This window comes from Rhamphochromis longiceps, linkage group LG5 (assembly GCF_057381845.1).
Source record: "Rhamphochromis longiceps isolate RC_006_pf linkage group LG5, R_longiceps_female_GT1.1, whole genome shotgun sequence".
Classification (NCBI taxonomy): Eukaryota; Metazoa; Chordata; class Actinopteri; order Cichliformes; family Cichlidae; genus Rhamphochromis; species Rhamphochromis longiceps.
The window spans coordinates 30,511,634-30,535,122 of NC_140561.1; the positions used below are offsets into that span (position 1 = coordinate 30,511,634).

General features: G+C 41.3%; 2 protein-coding genes across 2 annotated transcripts in view; both read right to left on the bottom strand.

The window, feature by feature from the left end:
- podxl2 (podocalyxin-like 2) overlaps positions 1-10,580 on the bottom strand; it is a 31,108-nt gene extending 20,528 nt beyond the window's left edge. Inside the window, exons 1-3 of the mRNA XM_085407148.1 lie at positions 10,304-10,580; positions 3,232-3,572; positions 2,322-2,664 (exon numbers count right to left, since the gene is read on the bottom strand). Of these exons, the coding sequence (XP_085263274.1) occupies positions 2,322-2,664; positions 3,232-3,572; positions 10,304-10,334 (715 nt within the window). The 5' untranslated portion in view covers positions 10,335-10,580. The remainder of the gene's footprint in view (positions 1-2,321; positions 2,665-3,231; positions 3,573-10,303) is intronic.
- A 3,268-nt stretch (positions 10,581-13,848) lies between these two features.
- Positions 13,849-22,416, bottom strand: mcm2 (minichromosome maintenance complex component 2). The gene is made up of 20 exons (XM_085407137.1): positions 22,266-22,416; positions 21,030-21,217; positions 20,759-20,931; positions 20,554-20,678; positions 20,322-20,460; positions 20,126-20,223; positions 19,851-19,972; positions 19,432-19,639; positions 19,191-19,325; positions 18,733-18,924; positions 17,883-17,976; positions 17,710-17,788; positions 17,330-17,501; positions 17,104-17,230; positions 16,715-16,827; positions 16,252-16,416; positions 15,897-15,971; positions 15,511-15,693; positions 14,909-15,064; positions 13,849-14,547 (listed from the first exon to the last, which is right to left on the bottom strand). The coding sequence occupies exons 1-20, from the start codon at positions 22,269-22,271 to the stop codon at positions 14,437-14,439; spliced, it is 2,661 nt and encodes an 886-aa protein (XP_085263263.1). The 5' UTR covers positions 22,272-22,416; the 3' UTR covers positions 13,849-14,436.
- Positions 22,417-23,489: the final 1,073 nt, after the last annotated feature.

Sequence of the window (23,489 nt, forward strand, 5' to 3'; positions counted from 1 at the left end):
TCGTGATCTCGCCCGGTGGAGGGAACAGCCTTTCTGGCCGGGGGGTCTACTCACGACAGGAGGGTGTGTCCTGTTGTCATGAGGTGGTGGCTCCTAATAACTGCAGCGGCCCTGACCCTGGCCGGGCTCCTCATCTTTGCTTCCGTGAGGGACAACAAGTCACGCTATATGAAGAAAAGGCAGACACTGTATGACAAAGGAAAGTACACCAAGCTTCCCCATGGCTACGCTACTAACTTCTGGTGGCAGTTTATGAACACTACAGCTCACTTGAATAATAAAACCGACTGCTATGCATGTACCCATATGCCCCTATCCTCGCAGACGTCTGGCCTGTGGCCGTACAGCATACCTGAAGATCGCAGTTGGTGCCTGTTGGGCCTGGCAACACATCCAGGCTACGGTACTCTTTGGTCCAAGGCCAACTACAGCATCCCAGCAAAAGCAACCTGGAGGTCATCATCACCCACAAATGTGAACTGTTCCGGACAGACCTACCTACTGACCTGGCCCCAAGTCTCAGACCCACTGCCTGATGTAATTCTACTGAACAGGCTGAACGCAGCGCAACTGCCAGTATGTGTGATGAACAATGGATCGCGGGCAGTGGGGGAGCTGCCTACTCACCTATCTACCGAATGATACTACAAACAAAGACTCATTACCAGACAGGATGTGCACGGACGGCACCAAGCAGTAAAGGAACCAGAGTTTCGCATCTGAGGAGGAGTGAAATTCTTACAGAGCTTGATCCCCGGCATTGGAGCTGCCGAGGTGCGGGATCATGTGGAGGTCAACCGATATGCTCTGCTACGAAACATCAACTTTGACAAAGACCCTGGGACCGGCTTTAGCAGGAGAACAGCAGGCCATCAGAACGATGGTACTGCAGAACAGACTGACTCTAGACCTGCTAACAGCATCACAAGGAGGAGTTTGCAAGCTGATCGGGGAGACATGTTGCACTTTTATCCCTGATGGATACGAAGCTGGAGGAGACATTTATGAAGCTTTGCAGAATTTGACCGTTCTGCAACAATATCTCACTGACCACACACCTGGAGCAGCTACAGCACAAGGCTGGCTGGACTGGCTGTTCGGCGGTTCATGGCTGGCTGCTGTAGCAAAACCGTTTGTCCTTCTAGGTCTCATCATGATAGCACTGCTCATATTAGTGTTGTGTGTGTTGCCATGTCTAAGAGTAATGATTTCAAAGATGATAACAACTACAATGACTGCTTATGTTTCCGTGCCTCAAGAAGAACAGCATCCCGTTGCAATTCTGTTAGAGGAACTTGTAATAGCTGCTAATAAATGACGTGGTGATTAAAAATGACTTGTCAAGTGATCATGCACTGATTAACACATTAGTAGTTTATACAGGTACAACATAAGGTTTTCTTATTCTTTTATTTTCTTTTATTTTTTGTAGTTTTAGTTTTATTATTTTTCTTCATTATTACTTTTATACTTTCTTTTACTGTATTTTCCTTAATTCTTTTATTCTTTTATTTGTTTCATTCTTTAGCCCACATGATTTACATTTCTGTTATGCTGACATTTTGACAATTAAAAAATTGCTAAGGATACTTGATAAATAACCTTCACAGACAATTGTTGTGTACATTTAAAATAAGTTAAAACAGGAGGGAATATGTTACAGGAAAAATGATTCTATGTTTCTTTACCTTCTTTTAAATGTACAAAGATGCCCTTTGTCTATGGTTAGATTAGTTTAGAATTATCCTTTTAGACTTTCCCAGCAAAGACATATTGTTTTGGGACATATTGTTTTAGATTGTTTTATCTCTCACAGCTTTCTCCCAGCTCTCTGCTGACGAGACTAGCGCCACATATGGAGTTGTTTATTTTATCTGTTTATTATTTTCTTATCCTGTTCTCACTGTCTTTCCTATAAAAAGTGCCAAGCCTCTGTTCACGACGTGAGTTGTTCTTCGCAGCTCACCCGTGTACACGTTTGATAAAGAAAGTAACTTTGTCTCATTGTGTCTTTATTTCTCCTGGGTCTTTTGCAGAGTTTTCCCCCAACACAGTATCATAACTCGCTTCCCACAACAGCTTGAGATGCAGACATAATGTTTGCCCACCAAAGTGGAGCAGCACAGTCTGTAAAAATGTTGATTTAAAATTGTTTTTTCCCAGGCAAACATTTGGTCCCAGACATCTGTGGAATAACAATAAAGTCTCTGAAGATGCAACTTCCTGCTGAATGACAGCGGGCTTTGGTAGAGAACTAAATCCCAAACACAAAGAAGCTGCATGAGGATGTGTTTTTAATAAGGGAAACGATTTTTACTAACCAATCAGAGCATCGAGATCTGGTGTTGTGTGGTTGACCTCAAAGGCATCCAAAACATGTTGATCGTCTCTCGCTCTTCCCTTCTCGTCTTCCTTTTTCCCCTTGCTCTCGTTTTCCTCCCCTGCCTCTTTCTCCCACTCGTCTTCTCCTCCTCTTCTCTCTCGGTCCTCTGGGCCCTCTTCTCCTCTGTCTCTGTCCTCCATATCTGTTCCATAGAACCCAGAAGCTTCCTGGGAAGAATCGCCAGCTCCTGGCCCGCTGAGAAGCTCCGCCTCTGGGTCAGCGAAGTCTGGATTTACAGTGTAGGTTTCTGCATCTTGTGGAACTGCCAGATGAACCATACGCTGAAAGCAGACAAATATTTGGTCAGATATACAGACACGCTGAGAGAAACTAATAAATGATCAGCTGCAGAATAACCACATGAGCAGATGAAATTAGACAAACTAGGCAGAAATATTTCTTAAATGAAAGCAAGGATACAACATTGTTTCAGAGCTTTTCAAAACTATTTATCCTTTCAGCCTCTCTTCCTTGATTCCAAAAAAATCCGGTTTAATAATGATGATAAACTGGCATTAAACAAAAAAATAAATAAATAAAAAAGCTGGGCTCAGAATGATCAAAGGAATGATTCATCATTATTTCATGTTGTTATTTACACGATTTCTGCTCCTACAGAGTGTAATTTAAAGGGCAGCAGCGGTGCCTCCATGTTTTTCATGTTGTAACTATTTGTGCAAGACTTAAAAAACATACTGCAAGTAATGAAAAGATGAGATTTTTTTCACATAAGCAAAGACAAAACGGCCAAACTAAATTGCGTGGCTATTTTCCAGTTCGGCTCTCCGTAATTCATCTAAAGGATTTCAGTTAATCTGTTACAAAACACAAAAGCAACGTGCCCTCACCTCCATCTCATCTTCCACATCCAGGTTGTCATCCACAGCTGCATGAGCTCTTGCCACCTGACTCGCAGATGGTGGTGCGCTCAACTGAGATGAGTTAGCTGACTCCATCTTGGTCTGTGAGCGTGACGTTTCATGTATCTCTGGCCAACCCATGTCATGAACCAAATGAGGCTGGGCTCGCACTAACTCCTGGACCAAATGACGTTTGGTTCTCACTAACTCCAGGATGAAACTTGACTTGGCTGGACTTTCATCCCTGAAGAGATGAGCTGCCGGAGCATTGAGGGGAATTACACGGTGGGAAGAACCCAGCCTGAAGGCATCACAGCTGGCCAGAAGAGCTACAGGGAAGAAAGCAAAAAAACACTAGAGCTGATACTAGAATGTACCACTGCAGTTAATCACACTGGAGCGGTAGCATAGCCTGAAACTAACTGCCACTGATTAATAGTATACTGAGAAAATGTGTAAAGAAAACAGAATTTAAGGAAACAAATCAAACATAATCTCTACAAAGGGTGGAAAATGGAAATATGTGAATTAAAGCTTTCCTGATAGACACACACACACAAAGTGTGATTTTCACATGTTTGAAGTTCACATTTCTGGCTCAGATGGAATAAAACTTGTTATGAAGGTTTTGCTGCAATTACAGCTTGTCAGCTGTCGATCCTCTGCTCTGAACATCTGGACATCATCTGCTCTTATACGCTGAATTTAAAAAAACTTACAGTGGCTCACAATGAAAAAATAAAGTAAAAACTATAAAAAAACAATTAAAATTAAATGAACTGACAGATGAAATCCGTTTAACTAATTCCCGATGCAGAATTGCAGCACTCCTTGTTTTGTTACTCAGCACACTTTGAAGAACAGCAGTCCAGGGGCAGAGCAGAGATAGGAGCACTCTATAGACTCTATTGCACATTAAAGAGATTTAATTTACTGTTAAATACAGAACTCTCAAATCAAAGAAGTGTTATATTCACTGCTGAGCTTGGAACATCAGTGACAGCTCTTTCATTTTGTATTTAAATTTCTCTCAGTATCTTATTGGACTCCCATGACATCTTACTGCACTAATTCCTTCATTTGCTAATTGATTCACTATTCATTTGAGTGTTCACTAATTAATGCAGGGCTTAATTACAGTTTATCACTACCTGCATAATAGAATACTGTACTGTTTATAAATGGTATATAAGCTGTCATGAATGGCTTTGGTAAAGCAGTCAGAAAAAAGGCAATTTGACAGATTGTCCTGTTTACAGTCAGCATGACTATAGAAAATCTTCAGAGGAGAACAAAAAGCACCAACAGTTGTGTTTTCTAACCGTAACCGAGTAGTTCTGATGCCTAAACTGTGCAAGGTAGCTTTCAGTGATGGAAAACAATTTTAAAAAACAACTGAAATGGAAAGAGAATGTGTACATGAACACAGATCAGTACATGAGACCAATCGGATGAACATTGATGTCGAGCAACAAGAGCCATTGTTGTAACTATTTCACATTACTGAACCAGTTAATAAGAACACATTTTAGCTGTTTAGTTTGTGTGTCTTTTTATTACAATACTGTCTTGGTTTCTTGTTTTTAATTCACAGTTAGTCATCTGTAGCTGGCTATTAGTAAGTAATTATAGATAAACTCAAGCTTATAGCTGCAACTGCTAATAAGGAGCTCATAAATTAATTTTAGAATGAAGGCACAGCAGTCTCCCAAATGTGTTACACACCCCTATTGTGCCTTTTCATCATTTAGGGTTGCTAGTATCACCTGCTCATCCGTTTGTTGTTTAATTGCTAACTTCTCCAGCTGTCTTTTTTTAATATAAATTGACCAATTCCTGCATCCATCACTTATGCATCCATCACTAATCCCTAATGGAGGGGGAGCACTCACTGTAACCACCCATATGTAGCCGTCTGAGACCACAGATGGCTGTCTGACCTCAAAGGCTAAGTGAGCAGATTACAATATCATAGACAACATATCTCAAACATGTCTGCAGCATGCTAAGCTCTCTAGCCCAACACCACAACCCCACAGTCCCCCACAGATGGGAGGAGGGAGAGATGAGGGATTCATCACCTAGAGGAGAACAGCCCTGTTTCTGTCGCTTTAATTCCTTATTATTAAAGCAATCCAAGTGACTGAAGAAGTCACTTGGGTGAGTGACAAAACGTAGCGTTCTCCTACTGAAAACGTTATGTCCAGATGAACAAATTCAACCTTTTGGGATTTTTCCTTTGTACTTTCCAAATTCCCAAGTCAACACTGTGGTGAATCCATAAGCATCCATACAGGAAACAGTCCTTATTTTATCCTGAGATAATGTGAGTTGCAGTTTATTTAGTTAAAATTAACGCTCTCCAGGAAAACCTAAGACAATCAGCAGAAAAACAACATATATAAAACTGATACTCCCTGATTCATCGCTGATCAATTAATATTTGGCCATAAAGATATAAAACAGTGCTTCGTGAGTTTAAATTTTGCTATGTTGGTACTGATGCAGCGTTCTTTTCAGTCTTACTGAACAGATGCTGCATTATTATGCCACATACCCAAGAGGAATATACATCGTACAAGTGAGCTAATGCAGCAGAAGTGAAAACCTCAGGCCAGAATGACTGAAGCCTCAAACACTGTCAGTATCAGAGTACGTTCTTTCTACTAAACTCTCCTCTAACAACAACAAAGACTTAATGCTGAAATCATAAACTGTGTATAAGTATGGGTACCATGGTATATCCCCAGGTGGCTACATACAGATCATATAAAAACATGGACGTAATCACCTTGAATTCATCTACTAGGCACAAGCTGAATGCTTTGGTTTTTTGTAACTACACGTTGTGACTGAGAGGACTGAGGGATCACACGCCACGCTTTATTGTCCTTTAATAGTCTAATTGGGACTTCACAAAATGGACATTAATTGGCATTTGAAGTTTAAAGGTATCTTTGGTTTTCAAAAAAAGCACAATTTTACATATTTATACCACTCAAAGCTATCAAAGGCCGCTTTTGATGTAAGGAACCATTATTTATAAATGAACACACTTGATCAAGAGCAGTGTTCCAATCCAGTCTTTAAGTCTGACATCACTAGCCGTGTCTGGGCTCAAACTCCGCTGCAAGTCCATAAATCAAGGCATCACTGAGAGTTGAAAAACTGTCTAAAGTCTTTCATCTGTAATAAAATGATCAGTGTTCTGCTCTACCAGGTGTAGCAACTGAGATTAACATCCAGGCATCCATGAAAATGGAATTTATGACATTTAACGGAGTTAGAAGTTAGCAGGAAGTTAGCTCGCTAGCTTCTATCTAAATACAATATAGCATGTCCTGACTGAGGGATTTTGGAAACAAATTCAAACGTACAGCTCTGCTATCACTTCCAACATAAATGAAGACAGGAAACTAAACAGCAGTGACGTTTGTATGGTTACTGAAGTTTGGCTAGCTGGTATATAACGATGTGCTACGTGACCGCTAGCGACACAGCTACGTGAGCATAATATAAACACGCTAACTTTTTTCCACTCGATAAAAGTTAACGGGAGGATTCTCGTTGGTCAGGAACAAATGTAATCGCATGGCAGGATGCTGTAAACGGACCAAACTTCAGCCAGGAGAACAACTGAGATAATCCATCCATAATACGAGGTTAGTCATTAATACACTGCTGCATGGGCTGGGCTGTATTTACATCTTAAGGTTTTAAAAACTAAACTTTAAAATTATTAGGGGTAATAAAAGCCGAGTGAGGTCAACAGTGATCACTGACTGTTTTAGGAGCTTTTTGAGATTAAATAGAAGAAAATACAAAACATTAAACATGTTAACAACACAAAAGCCATATTAAACGCAGACTACTTTAGGCCCGGAAGCAGGATTCGTCACGTCATCACTTAAAGACCGAATAGATTTCTATGCAATCTGATGTGTTTTTACAATCAAATGCTAAACCACCAAGTAGAATTAAGGACCTTCAGCACCACCTTCACATTTCCAACCCTGAAACACAAACATTTGATCTGGCCTGTTTTCAAAGTAGCTGTTTGCATGTCGAGAAGCTAAGAGCAAGCTCTAAAGCACCAACTCTTTTCTTTCTAAAAGAATGCTCTGACATCAAGGGCTCCTTGCTCATGAATTATAATGAGCTAAGAGATCAATATTTGATCAGTATTTGGTCTTAGGCCTCAGCTTTTGTTTGCAAGTTTTTCGCTTCACACTGGTACTGCATTAGTAATCCATCTACCCAAAGGTATATACAAAGAGTTCAGTCACTGCTCCATCTATTTATCTGAATCCAAGTCACAAGGGTAGCAGACTAAGGAGAGATGTTTAGACGTCACTGTCTCCAGACACTTCCTCATCTCATCTGGAGGCTGAGAGATGTAATCTTTCTAATGTACCCTGGGTCTTCAGAGGCTCCTACCAGCAGGACATGCCGGAAAAACATCCATCTGACCAGGCAGCATCCTGGTCAGATCCCTGCACCACTTCAGTTGGCTCCTTAAAATGTGGAGCAGTACTCCAATCAGTTCATCCCAAATTACATGCAACACGATCAACTTAAATATTTAGACCACAATTAAAGAAATAGAGCAGTGTTATATGTCTAATTAAAGAATAATAAGAAAAAAATATATATAGATTATATTACATGTGATCTCATGCATGTAATATTGATGTGAGAAATTACCAACCATCATTCTTGATTAATGTAGCAAACCTAAAGCTAAGAAACCATCCAGGTATTGCTGTGTGTAGTATGTATATCATGATCGCATGTAGCTTGCATGGTACAATATAACAAATAGATAGGATGTGCAATTATTTGTTTAAATCACTCTAGTGTAATAAGAAATGTTGTCTTAACAGCTGCATTGTGAGGATAAGATAGCTGTGAGAGCAAAAATAAAAGTTTCTGATGACTCATCCTGTGAATAAATATATGTCCTGTAACTATGCCCACTGTGATTTGAAGACAACAACTGGGCAGGACTTTGTTATCGAGTTAAAATGCTGTAGCTGCAGAGTGATGGGATGGCTGTGAGCTGGCAAAAACTGTACTAAAGAAGAATTTACAGCTGTGGCCTAATTTATTTTATACAGGCCGGATCTTGATGCAGTGAACACCAGGTCAAACTAACGTTATGTTCATGCCTATTTAGTTTTTATAATATCAACGTTAGCAATAAACTGAAATTCATTTTCAATTACATGATTGTTTATGTGAGTAAATTTGAACAGTTTTTTACATTTTGGAGAATATAGCCAACTGAGATGCTAATGTACCACATTAATTGTAATAACACAATTCATCAAAGCTTAGCATGCTAGTAAGATATATAACTAAAATTCATTTTTCTAATAATAAAAGAAAAATGCTGTGCTCCATGCCAAAATTTTAGGAACTAATTGTTTTACACTATGGTACTAGGCCTTTAGGTTTCTGGGTTGTTGTTTTTGTTTTTAGCTTTATCTATATTGCCATCTCGGAAGCTAATTCTTAGAGTTATCATTCTATGATACACAAAATCTTTATCTATGTTCCCTTCTTCTCACCATGGATCTAACATGACTGGTTTAATAGCATTTAAGCACCTATAACACCCTATGAAAGCATCTTGTCGTTTTCATTTTAACAGTTTTTAATGAGATCTCATTTAAATCTACAAAAATGTAATTGTACATGCCTAGCAACTACCTAGGACTGACCATAAATCATATCTACTAATATCTAACTTTTGTTTGTGTGATTAAGTATTTTGCCAACAATACAAACAGGCCAAGCAGTACTATAGCTCTGGGAATATGTCACTATGAAAACATTAACTTACTATAAGTCAGTTTTCTTAAGATGCATACTATCTTTAACTAATTAGTGTAATTTGATTCAAAATTTGAATAGAGGTTTAGTATTTCACTCCATTAATCCATATTTATGGATGTTTGAACAGATATAGGCAAATTTTTTCATATTTACTTTTGTTGTTACGCTTTTTTAAAACTGCTGGATGCCATCAGTTTAAGTTGACATGGCAGATAAAATCTAATAGTGGACATTTTTACTCTACAGTCTACATAATGTCCCGGGGAACTGGCCTTAAGCCATCAACCTCCGTGCTTTAAGCTTTAGATCAGCTTATAAGACCTGTGCCCACCCCACAAATCTTTCCAACCCCATAAAGAATTCTTTCTTATTTAACAAACTGCCATATAATACCTGTAGTTTTTTAAGCACGGACACAAAGATGAACCTCCACATTTCACAAAAAAAAGCTGCAATGTGTCTTCTGACAAAAATGAATCCAACAAAAGCAAAAATATTGGAAATTCAAACATGGGCAGGTTTTCTCCTGCAGCTGCCACCACAAAATAACAATTCGGGTTTTTATCGTGACTCTAAATTCACATTTATTCTGTTTCTAAATTGAATTTGATCAAAGTCAATTTTTTGTCAAATGACAAATATGATCATGTTAATAACTGAATCAAACATATCTAGGAGATTTTGGTCTGGTGCTGCTGGTTCTGCCTTCTGTGTGTGTGTGTGTGTGTGTGTGTGTGTGTGTGTGTGTGTGTGTGTGTGTGTGTGTGTGTGTGTGTGTGTGTGTGTCAAACACTGCAGTGTGTGTCCACTGATTTAAGTGCACTGCGCGCCTCCTACACACTGCCAGCCTGCATCCACTTCGCAGGATTTAACCTGAGCGATACATTAAAGGAGATCTCGCCCAGGCAGCTGGTTACACCCTTATTTCATTTATTATTATTATTATTATTATTATTATTATTATTATTATTATTATTATTATTATTATTATTATTATTATTATTTCCTGCAGCACTAAATAAAAAACGCACATTTGGCGCTCAGTAGTGAGTTTCGTCTTCGTCTGTGATGTTTTCAAAGTCTCCCAAGAATTCTGTCAGCCTCATATTTTCATTGAGGGTGTTTGTTGTAGGATATCCATCGTTCTCAAAATGCTGTCGCGGTCCGTGATTATAGCTGCATGAAATAAAAAGATCAGACATTATTAAAGAATGAGACTCACCGGTCAGAGTGATGTGGAGCAGGCCCGGCATGTCTGCTGCAGTGCTCCCCTCCTCCGCTTTGAAAGCACAGATCGCTCTGATACAAGCAGCGGCTGCGCTCTGGATGCGGATGGAGGCTGTCAGAAACACGCCGCGTTCATGGCCGCCTCGTGTCCTGTCTGTGTGCGGCTCACCAGCTGACCGTCTGCGGATCCGTGCAGACAGAACGACAGACAGGCAGATTCTGTGTGTGTCTGTATGATCGCGCTGCGGTCAGTCTGATCCGCTGCACCAACGACGCTGAGATTATCCGTCTGGCTGTTTAACTGCTGTTCGAACTTCTGACCGCTAGATGCCGCTACAGCAGACGGAGTGGGTTCTGGTTCAGTGCTGCATTCAGGTGCTGCTCAGAAAGTTATTGCAGCTTATTGCGCGTCAAGTTCAGTTTTTAAAGCACTAAAAGAAAACGAAGTTGTGAAAATAGCAGCGTTTTATGCAACAAAGGCTTTCTTGTACAGTTACCCGTTTCTGTGCCTGTGTCTTTATGAATCATGTTTGTATATACAGTTAGGTCCATAAATATTTCAACATATAAATATTTGTTCTGTACAGAGGTGGGTCGAGTATCCAAAAATTGTACTCAAGTAAGAGTAGCATTACTTGAAAATATTATTACTCAAGTAAAAGCGAAAAGTAGTCGTCAAAAAAGTTACTCAAGTAAGAATAAAAAAGTACTTGGCGAAAAGACTACTCAAGTAGCGAGTAACTGTTTGAAATGTCCGATTTATTTTTTAAATAAATGTTATCAGACAAACAAAAATAAATAAATATACAAATTTTAGTATTTTCAAAAGGAATATATGTAAAAACATCAACAAAATAAGGCACAACAATTCTAATTTCCAGATTTCAGTTTTTCACAACATAAAGCTTTTTTCACCAAAACCTACAGTAAATAATATAAATATATAAACAGTGCAAACAATTTCCAGTGACAAGATATGCTGTAAACTTTATATTCATTTTTGCTCCAAATGACACAGCAGCGTCAGAGAAAACATTAGAACGAGGCATCTTCAACATATGTACAGTAAAACAAGGCAGCTCAGTTTACCCTAAGTTGTATGGGTGTGCATCTATTTCTGCATATTTAGCAAAAATGTGCCATTTCTTCACTCAGTGAGGTGATGGTTAAGCTTCAGCAGCAGTTTGCTCTCAAGGTTCTTTCTGTGAAGCTGTAACTGTTTAGCAGTGAACAGGAGTCCTGCATGACTGAGAAGTCCTTCACAAGCTCCAGATGCAGGAAGAGCTGTACTGACTTTGATTGACAGTGTGAGGAACGCCATGCAATAGATCAACACCTCCAGTGAATGGACATGAAAGGTACCTCTTCAGCTCCCCTGCTTCTGGTTTTCCTGACCCCATGGATCCATCATCTTCGTCGAATAGGCCGCTGTTTGTGCTGGCCTCATCCAGCTCTGTGTCTAGGTGATGTCTGATGAAGTGGAGACCTGTGGAAAGATGTAACGTTTGCAAAAGAATTAGGTCGGGGCTTATTGTGCTGTATACACTGCCAAGCTGCAGATATTTGTTTGGAGCTAGCCTCCAAAAGCTGGCCATACACTGTGCGATTTTTGGCCCATTTTGAGCCGATTTTTCAGTCGCGCAACCGTTTTGGGGATCGGCCCGTGTTTTGCCTTAATCGTGTGTCGTGCATCGTGTAGTATACATGGGGTAACGAAAAGCAGTTAACACCTCACGACCAGCTCCCAATCATCAATCGTATGGTCGCAAGATAATCAAACCTGTTTGAAATCCTGTCGCCCCTCAACGCAGCCTCTCACACTGCTCACGCACAAACAGAAATGAAAGAGAAAATGTGGAGCAGCACAGCAGTGCAGCGTCTGACCTGGACACAAGAGATGGAGGCACAACTTGTAGGATGAGGCAAGCTCATCCGAGTACGTAAGCGTAGAGCTTGCCACCCAGGCAAAAGAAAAATAGAGCTATATCACGTTATAACATGAAAAGTTTATTGTTCTAACAATATACTTTTCACGTTATAACGTGATATAGCTCTATTTTTCTTTTGCCTGGGTGGCAAGCTCTACGCTTACGTATCCGAGGCTTTTCAATGTGGCCATGTGAGGGGGCTGTCGCTACCCGATCCATACCGGAAACCCGATCGGTACCCGGCATGCGCAATTCTTACGTCACTTCCTCTCGCGCATGCCGGGTACCGATCGGGTTTCCGGTACGGATCGGGTAGTGACAGGGGCAAACTCCTCAAGATGGGTGGTGACCATGGCGGCCATTTAGAATTCGGCCATCTTGGATACAACTTTTGTTGCCATGTGACACATCAAACTTATTGGTAATGTCACAAGAAAAACAATGATGTGCTTGGTTTCAACGTAACTGTATTCTTTCATGAGTTATTTACAAGTTTCTCTTTGTGCACAGCCACTGACATGTCGAACAGGTTAACACGTGAGGAGTGGATCGAAATTGTGTTGATATCTGGTGAACGCAGTAACCGGGTCATTGCAGCAGATTTCAATGCAAGACACCCTACGAAACCACCCATCTCCCATCCTACAGTTAGCAAACTGCTTGCTAAATTTCGTGAAACTGGTTCAGTGTTGGATTTGCCAAAATGTGGATGCAAGAAAACTGTCACTAATGAAGAAACATCAGTGGCTGTCCTAGCTTCATTCAGCAAGAGCCCACAGCGTAGAACTCGCCGCATGCCACATTTCCCTCTTTATGTTTGTTTGTCTTGATGTTTCTCACCTTACCTCAGGTGAGCTCAGTAGGTTACATGATGGGATGGGGCAAGATTTCAGTGTTTTCACCCTCAACTCCTAGTGATGGTCATGCACACCTTTGCTCATGTGATAAATCAATGATATGATCAATAGTGGGTCAACGTATGTGATTGGTCAGATTCAGATTTGAGCTCCACATGCCTGTTTATGTTAGGGTAAGTGAATCCAGTTACTAGAGAGATACCCCAGGTAACTGAACTTGGTCTTTGGCACAGGGCTCAGGCTGCTCTGCTGGATAAGATAACCAATGTTAAATCTCAACGTAAACAAAGAAATAGTGCAAGTTATTTAGTGGGAGTCGCACTATTCCCTCTCCCACAGTTAACACTGCAATTTATTATATCTTTTCATCATATGTTCCCTCTTTTGATTTTACACTCCCAGGATAACTTGTCTTTAATTTGCTGCAGTTGTTGTCATCAGGCTTGTTTAACTAGAATCATGTACACCGCTTGCAAACTTCTGATGTTACTACTGTAGATTAAAGTCACCCGTCAACAGGCTCTGGGTCTTTTCATCCATACAAGGTAGAATTTGGCAATGCATTTATAACAAGTGTAGAAAATTTGCACCTCTCTCAATCTGCAAGTTCAACTAAAATGTTGAGGCGCTCGTTTCACTCAGTGCATTTTAGATGATTTTAAATTACATGGAGAAAAGTCAGAGCAGAGACCAGTAATTGATGAAATACATTTTTGAAATCAAAACAGAGCTGCAATCCATCATGAAGCAAACAGTGACATCATCAAGCACTAGTTTATTTTAACCAGACTTATGAAGCATGGAGGTTTCAGTTCAAGCTACATTAACTTCCTGATGAGAGCACAAACCTCCGAGAAAGAGCAACAAGGTCTGAAATACAAAGTCAGTGAGTTTGGACAATGTAACAACGCATTCAGATAACGTTACGCAAAACAATAAACGGCGCCACATTAACATGTACATTTATTTACAATCAACCCCCCCTGAAGGCAGATGCAGCGACCCCCAGCACAGAATAAACATGTTCCTTTTCTCTTTTTTTTTTTATTTTTATTATTCATGCAGTTTATTTATTGTTGACGAATTGCTTATCTAAAATAATTTACAGTCACCACCGGTATCAATCCATCAGAAACAGTGTGGTCATCAGCTGCTGCCTTCAGAGTCAAATCTTCCTTATCAGATGATCCTTTTTATAACAGTCCTTCAACAGCGGCTGCTCTTCAGTCACCTCCAATCAGTTCAGAGCCAAAATTAAGAGTCCTGAATCCAGTATGACCAAAACCGAAGTAAGAGCTCATAATGTAGGAGGTGTAAGAAGAGGAGTGAGGTTGGAAGGCTTCTTAAAACTGCTGCAGTATCAGTTTCTTCTTGCCGTCGTGGCTGAACTTGTTGGAGTGGAACAGGTCGCTGTCGTAGAAGGCCGACAGGTTGTGGATGTTTATCTGTCTCGCCTGGAGGGGGAGGAGCAGGAGAGTCAGGCAGGTTCAGGATTGTGTTCATTTTCATTAAATATGTGATCAGTTTAAGACCTCCAGGAACCAACACACTTTTGAATGGGTTCACCAGCTTGCTCACATTTTACTATTTGATTTTTTTGAAGTTCAACTGAGCATTACACACTGGAGGTCTGACTGCTCTGATGAAAGGATTTCCCTACACCTACCCTACTACATCCTATTATAATGACCTTAGTGTGAGTTTCTAAGATAAAAGAGTATTTACGACTAGGAGGACAATAAATTTAAAGTGTGTGTAGTTTCACATCCTGTCCAGTCTAGAGTTATAACGTACTGCCGGTGTGTCTCTCAGTACCTTATCCTGAAGATCTTTTTCTGGGATCTCGATGGTGTCGTTCTGGACTCCGTATCTGTTCCTCTGGTAGGCGACCTGCTCGGCCACCAGCTGTTTGAGGATGAAGAGCAGCAGCTCGTTGTTGTCTCTGCGGAAGGCCAGATAGCGGGCGAACGTCTGAGCAGACAAAAATATTAGATGAGGTCAGTAAACACAATCAGGAAGAATCACATACACTTCATACACGCTCCATAGACACTTCATTTTGTTGATTTTTCATAAATTTATAGGGTTTTAAAAGAGAAAGTGGCTGTTTGCATGTATAGTACATGTATAATAAATACATTTACAAAGTTGGTGAAAACCTGCTGCTAAACATCAATAATCTGTTCTTAGTTTAGCCTTAATACATCTGCCCTTTGGCAACCTGGTACCAATAAACTACCTCAAGTTAGCTAAAAAGCTGCCCCTGCTTTCAGACATTACTGGATTTACTTCAAAGCCTTTTCTGCATGTAAAACTGAATTAAACTACAAGTCTTACTGAATCTAAAAATGTGTCCATCGTTCGCCTTTGAGAAGAAGCATTTTAATGTTTGAGGCCAACAGAAAACATCCACAAACCTTCCTCATGCTCCTCATCACGCTGAACTTCTGTGTGTCGATGAAGCTCTCCAGCATGACCCTGATGGCCATGTTGACGTCGTCCTCCAGTACATAGTCCCTCAGGTGCATTTTGGCGTGAGCCTCCGCCATGCGGATCATGGACTCAATGTGACGAACCGTGATGGGGATGCTGCCTGTGGCCTGTGACACCAAACCAGAGTGGGTTATTTCCACAGTCACAGATGAATAGTTTGATGACTCTGAGAAACAAATTTGAGTATAGCACATGTTCTCACACGCTTTTCTTTCTTAGTGGTTTGACGAATTCAGTTACTCTCCCTGGATTTCAAAAACATGTTTATGTGTAAATGAGAGATAAAGTGGGAGGAGTTTTTCAGACTCACCATTGACTCTTTACGGAGGTCACTGTAGATGCGAGCCACCTTGTCCTGGTCCATCTGGTTCAGTTTCGGGTGAACCTTCAGACACAAAAAATACAAACTTTACCTTCAATTTTCTTTAGCTTTAATTTGCTGCAATACACCCACCTACCTACAAATTCTTATAATTTATTTACTGTTTGTTAAAATAAATCTTGTTTGGACAAAACTTGTAACACAAAAAAACAAAAACAACGTATAATGTAAAACAACAGCTACCTCATTTCGCAAGCTTTCAGGCTGATTACATAATTATGATATTCCAGCCAGAGAGAAACAAATAAACCTGAGTGAGGATCTGTGTGGCATGTGTTTGTACCCGCTCTTTAGCATAGATGATGTACTTCCTCAGGAGCTCCTGTGGAATCGGTGGCACGTCGGATGAGTTGGGCAGAACCACCTCCTCCAATGCCACTCCCCCCTCCTTGCTGCTAGGGTGATGCTTGATGTGGGAACCGACCACGAAGCGCGCCAGCATCTCATCCTGAAGAACAGAAGAGCCACAGTGAAATTTACATCAGAGAGGAGGTAATCAGTTATTGCAACAATATTGGGAATAAACAAGCATGTTTTCGTGTGTTAGAGCCCAGACGTCAGTTCAGGAGATGAGGAGGAAGAGGTGCATGACAAACATAATAAATCCTCTCAGTTAAATATTTGGAAGTACTAGTCAGTTTCACCAGAGCAGGTGAAGACAGATGATTATCCCAGTTCAGTTGTAGTTTGATCTAAAGAAATACAGTGTCCCACAGCAGCTCAGCATCAGGTGTGTTTGCATCTACCTGGACGGGATCGATGGTGTCTCGAACAACACACAACACGTCAAAACGCGACACGATGGGCTCCGTCAGATCCACGTTCTCAGCAAAAGTCAGGGAGGGGTCATATCTGCCACCTGCCAGGAAACAAGAGATATGATGTTGCTCTTGAAAGGCCTCTCTCACACTTCCTTTGGACTAATTACAAAAGGCCTGTTCTCAGACTTCACTGACTTATATCCAACGCTCACTTTTTAATATATTCATAAAAGCTGCATGCACGTGTCCATTTATTTTATGCATCCTTGTAAAGAGTAGCTCAGATTATAACCAACTGCCAAAAATAGCTTAATCAGCATTTAAAATGAATCCATCTCCAACATACTGAGCTAATAAATATGACTGCTACGTACCGATGGGGTTGGCAGCAGCAATGACTGTGCATCTGGCCTGCAGCGAGGTGACGATGCCAGCTTTGGAGATGGAGATGCTCTGCTGCTCCATGGCCTCATGGATACTCGTTCTGTCTGCATCGTTCATCTGGGAGGACACAAAGTCAGGTACATGCACATTTTTATTTTTATTTTTTTAAGAGAAGGAGGGGGTGCCCACCAATCTGGATACGTGGATTCAGCTCACCTTATCGAACTCATCGATCAGACAGACTCCACGGTCGGCCAGCACCAGCGCTCCCGCCTCGAGCGTCCACTCACGGCTCACTGGGTGTCTCTGAACATAAGCGGTCAAACCAACGGCGGAGGCCCCCTGACCTGTGGTGAACACCGCACGGCTCGCGACCTTCTCTACGTACCTGCAGATGGAAACACGTTAGCGCATCTTCTGAAACAATCCTTTTACTCCCCCAACAGATTTCTTCATCAACATTTTACCTCTGTTGCACAGTTGCGGTCAAGAGACACAAAATACAGCCCTGCATATGTAAACTTCAGGCCTTTATTTTTTTCCATCAATTAATTAACTTTAGCCACTGACAACATCGACTGTGTGTTGAAACGTACTTGAGGAACTGGGACTTGGCGGTTCCTGGGTCTCCGCACAGCAGCGCGTTGATGTCCCCACGCACCTTATGCTTCCCACCTGGAAAAGAAAGAATTGAGAAGAAGGGGAGAGTTAAAGGGAGGACAAACTGATCCACTGTTGTTCTTTCGAATTCAGAGATGAGAGGCTTTACCTGGATTTTTGGGCTCCCCTCCAAACAGCGACAGGGCGAGCGCTCTCTTGATGTCCTCATGCCCGTAGATAGATGGCGCCATGCTGGCAAAGATCTGCAGACAGTAAAAAGGAGTTACCAAAACATTTGCACTGCAGTGGTTGGACCAGTGCAGATCTGCTATCACAGTCAGTTCATCATGTTTTTAATAATAATAATAATAATAATAATAATAGAGCAGTTAGCTGGGGAAACCGGCAACACCAGCCACAGTGGTCACACTCCTAAAAACAATTAACAGATAAGTGTCTGTTTTCTAACCCTAACCCTCTGCTCCCTTTAGGGGTCGCCAAAGTGGACCATCTGCGTCAATCTTTTTTTTGCCTAACTGGGATTGATTTTCATTCATGACACTGAGCTGTAAGTTAGCATTGAATCATCTAAAACAAATAGGAAGGACTTATTAAATTCAACAGGATTTTTTAAATCTTTGTTTTGGAAGTGAATGGATGGATGGATGGATGTTTTGTTTTAAAAGTTGGTTTTATTTCTAGACTGTTTTCTAAATATTCTTTGCCGTTTAACATTAGAGACTTGAGCTTTCATAAAAATCTAAATTTTTAGAGATTAATCTAGAGATTTCAATTAATAAATCTAGAGATTTCAAATTTCAAACTTCAAATTACAATCAGAAGATCATTTTAAAAGACGACATAAGATAAGATAACCTTTATTAGTCCCACACGTGGGACTAATAAAGGTTCCATTCCATTTACAATTGAATTTTTACTTGTTGGGTGATCTGTTTTATTTCCTTAGAGCCGAAATAACATCCTTTCTCCATTTTTACTATTTGTATCAGATTACTCACCCTCTCTCCGATACGTTCGTCCTTAGACAGAGCAACAATGGCTTTGATGTCTTCGTCAGTCAGCTCGGCCACGGCGACCCCCTCGTCTCTGCGGGTGATGTGGTTAGCCAGGATCACTGTGGCAAACACCGGGAAACCATTCGCCATGTTCAGAGAGCCATCGTAGTTGTTGTGGTAGATCCCAGTCAGCTCCTGATAAGCAGAAAAACATGCATCACTTTAAAACAACAGATTGTGAATATTCTAAGTCCTTAATATACATTGAAAATTACATGTGTATGAAACTGATTTAGTTTTGCAACACAGCATGAACTCTTTCTCGACCCTAATGTTTCTGCAAATGTGACTAAACGTTTATTTCCATCTAGCCTCAAATGTCTTTAATTTCTACTTTTCTGATCAATTTCAACCCTCCCTGCCTCAAATATGACAATTTTATTTTCTTTACACAGACTCACAATCTCATCTCCAGGCTTGCAGCTATCCACAAGGTCGGCCAGGAGGATGGCATCTTTGGAGCGAGGGAGTCGACCTGCAGCCACCTTACCGGGACTTTCCTGGATGGTGATCCTCTGGTAGTTCTGGTACACCGTCTGCAGGAAGGAGGCAGTAATTTTAAATCCTCAGACTGGGCACAGACCCGGCAGACAAACTACAACTTTCACAACCAACCATCAGCCAGCCCGGCCCTCCCCTCACCTCCTCCATGTTGATCTCAAACGGTCCCTGGGATTGACACTCCGGACAGGAACCCGGCTTCACCTCCTGGTTCTGGGACTGGAAGAAGGGCCCTAGCACGAAGTTACACTTGTTACAGTTGTACTTGACCATGCCGAGCTGAGGCAGGACGCCGGTGCAGCTGCTCACCACGCCGCTGGTCCGGATGAGCTGGTTCAGGTGGAGCTGCCTGAAGAGGACAACAGAAGAAGAAAACAGTTGGTAAAGAGCAGAAAGCTTCACCTAAGTAGCTCCTTCATATATATATAGACGGCCCTTTTTGGAAGAGCCACAGATGTGCCTCGCCAAGACTAATGTGGAGGTCTCGCCTTAGTTTCATTACTACTGTGAATTAATCCTTCAAGTTGAAAATACCTGTTGGGTAAAAACTGAAGTGTTACCTGAGTGATCGGATCTCCTCGACCAGAGGCAGGTTGCAGATGCGGACATGGATCTCGTAGGCAATGCGATCATATTTTGGGTACATGGCAAGCACAACTTCTTTAGCAGCTTCATCAAAAATCTGGCAAAGAACAATCAGACACGCACCGGAGAAAATAATTGAAGGACACTCACATTTAACTTTCACAGCATTTAATATCCGCTAAAGTTAAATATAAATGCATGAACAAAAGGCACAGTAAAGGACATTAAGCAAGATGACAAGTTCACTAACCTTCAGCATCTCAGCTGGAGCTTCTGGTAGGAAGTAAGCCAGGACGTGCTCCCTGGCTGCGAGGTCCTCGTAGTTTACTACCAGGCTCTCCTTGTTCTCTGGATTACAGGTTCAGATTGATTCATTCAAACATTGCCAAAAATCAGCCAACAATTGTATTTTTCCACACATTAAAGTTTACTGAAAACTGCACTACCTTTACACATGTCGCTGATCTTCTCCTTGAAGACGTTGCGGCCGTTTTCATCCACGTGTGTGCGCAGGAAGTTCTTGAAGCGGTTGTAGATTTCCAGCCGCGGTGCCGCCATGGACACCCACTCCCTCACTGTGTGGCCCTGCAGAGCATGTGAAAGCGTTACAAAGACGTCCCAAACAGCCGGACCTGAAAAACCTCTGTGTGCTAGCTCATCTCCAATGTCATCACAAACCTTCATGTCCTCCAGATTCTCAATGCTCTCAATCATTTCCTCTTCCTCGCCATCGCCTTCTGCTGCCCGCTCAGCCAGCCGTCTTCGCCGAGCAGCCGGGCGCTCGTCATCCTCATCTTCGCTGTCTGGAAGCCAACAAAATGAAAGAATTAATCATAGCCTACCCATCACCACCCTGACAAATATCCACACACTCAAGCCTCACCGTAGAGCAATCCTGGCCTCACGCGCCCCCTGGCTCCCTGTTGCCTGTCCCTCCTCCTCATGGCCTCCTCAGCGGCCGCTCGGGCTCCTGGCGACAGCTCTGACAGCTCCTCATCATCGAGGTCCAAACCCTCTGCCTCGTACTGATCCAGCTCCGGAATGGCACGGTAATCCCTGAACAGAGACAGAGTTGTTATGAAGCCCTAAAAACAAAACAAAAAAAAAAAACCCCAGAGTTCATAGCTTTAAGGCCATTTTAAATCCACGCTCACCTCTCCATTCCATCTCCAATCAGTTCCTCTCCATCTTCTTCCTCCTCCCCAGGCAAGGGTCCATCTCCCAGCAGCCCCTCCGACTCATCCTCGAAGGGCGGCAAGTCTCGTCCGGGGCTGGAGGTCAGGTCTCCCCTCCTGGAGGCTCGGCTGGGGCTGGTGGCCATGTGGTATGACTCTGAGGAATCCTGTCAACAACACGAATTCAGAACAAATAAATTATTCTTATTTTTACTGCCAAAAGTAACCTGACATTGTCTACAGCTTCCACTGTTCACATACAGCATTTAATTTTAGTCTGCGTTTTTATTTTATTTTTCTTCTAGCAGATTCAGGTTTTTTTGCATTTTGTTTTCGGTAGACGGCAGCAGCAAGAAAGACAGTAGGTAGAGATGGTGATGAGGGCAGAACATTTTAATACATTTGGTACATTGTGCCACTGCTGTCAAAGGATTATTGTCTTCAAGTAGTTTTGATGTACATCAATTTGAAAATTTTTTTAAATATTTTTTAACTGGTAACTTTTAGTAGTTAGTTTTATCTAAGAAGGGAAGAAAAACTCATAGGGCTGTGTGACTTCTTAAAGACCATAGATCTTTAAAAGTAGGACTGTAAGACATGTTTATTACACTTAAGAATGTGGCGAGCCAACATTAGAAGCAAAATGTAATTTAATAGCTTAAGTATTACAGGACAGTGTATTTTAATGATCTTTTAATGATTCTTTACTTGATTGAAACCAATCATTTAAAGCTCAACATGGCTTGTAAGTAAACTATAATCAATTATTCCAGATGTAAGGACTCATGCAAGGGGTGTAAAGATTCAAAAAAGTTTTATTATTCCTCGGTTGTTACTTGAGACGGTTTACAGATGCAAAAACAAGCTAACTGACCACATGGCAGGTCTCCTTTTTACAGCGAAGGAACAAAAAAACAACAACGGGTTTTGGGTCCAGTCTACGAAGGTGAAAAACGGTTCTTAGCAAAACACGCGCAGTTAACAACTTCATAACGTATATTTTTAATTCTGATATCTGGCAAAGAATGAAGCTCTACATCAACTCTTGATGACGCTCTCTGTCATTGTTGTGACTCGACGAATGAACAAAGTTTATTTTCCCAGAAAAACTAAAGCTGACTGGTAAAAACTGCTTCGTATAGATTAATGCGCCTCTGCCTACAAGCTGAGCCCTCCCATTAGAGCACTGCGCCTGTTTTTAATGAGTTTACTCACCGCCATCGCTGCGTTTCTGTCTTGCTGCTGCTTCAAAAGCTACTTATTCTTCTTCCTACCGTGAGTCGCTTTTCGCGCGAAAGGACCATGTGACACTCAAAGCCCGCGAAAAATCATGAATATTCAAGAGAGACGGCTGAGGTTTTGCTTTCTCATTGGTGTATTTGCCTGAAAGAGGAGGGAACCTAAAGCACGGTGTGTTCGCTTTAAGACAAGGAGCAGAACGACCGCTCGTCCTGTTGTGTGATGACCTTAATAAAAACAACTAGGGTCGAGCCGCAGAATAAAGCGAACGCATCTTTTGTCTGAGCGCGATGGAGGGGCAGGGTTTATTACGTCGTATCGTTTCCCGGGAAATTTTTGGCAGCGTTCAAATCCGCTTTATTTCCTCCCTCGTATCCTCACTACAGTAAAAATAAAGTGGCTTTTGCCCTCCTGTGGATGTTTTTGCACTGCAAAAAATATTCACGTGCGTAAGTAACATCAATTAAATCAACACATAAGGGATCAATAAGATAAAATAATAATAATTTGTATGTATAGATGCGAAGAATGTGAGACAAGAATGAAACACAGAAACAAACAAACTTTAGAAACTTAAATAATAACAAAAACACATGCTTTAGTAAAAGTAATTCTATAATGCCAGAAAAAAAGTTAAACATATTCAAGGAAAACATCTGCAGCCTGAAGTGACTTCGTTTAATTAATTCAATTCATTTAGTGAGGGCAGTTCCTGAAATTTTAGTTGATTCTGCAGCTGATCCCAGGAGCAAGGAGCTGCAAAGCTGAATGCTCATTTGATAAATTGAGTTGATGAATGCAAGCCAGTAAGTAAGAAGGCAGCAAATGTGTGCTGTTTTATGTGAATAGCCTTATAAATAACAACAATTCAGTGGCTAGGGCTATAACATGACAAAGAAGACCGCTCAACCTGAGCATACAGCATACAGTGAATAGTACAAGCCTTTATATTGAATCAGTGCTCCATGATAGACAGAATCTAGCATCAGTAAGGATTCTGACAAAGCATCCATATAAATCACATCATCATAATCAATTACAGACATAAAGTGCCTCAAAGGATCTAAACATATCCCTTTAGTACCAAAACAGGTGTGATAATGGCCTATCTGCAATGGCGTTGGGTTTTTAACAAGTGAATGACTTTACTGTCAAAAAGGGTGGGTTACTAACATGTGCAGACTGAAGAGCTCAGACCAG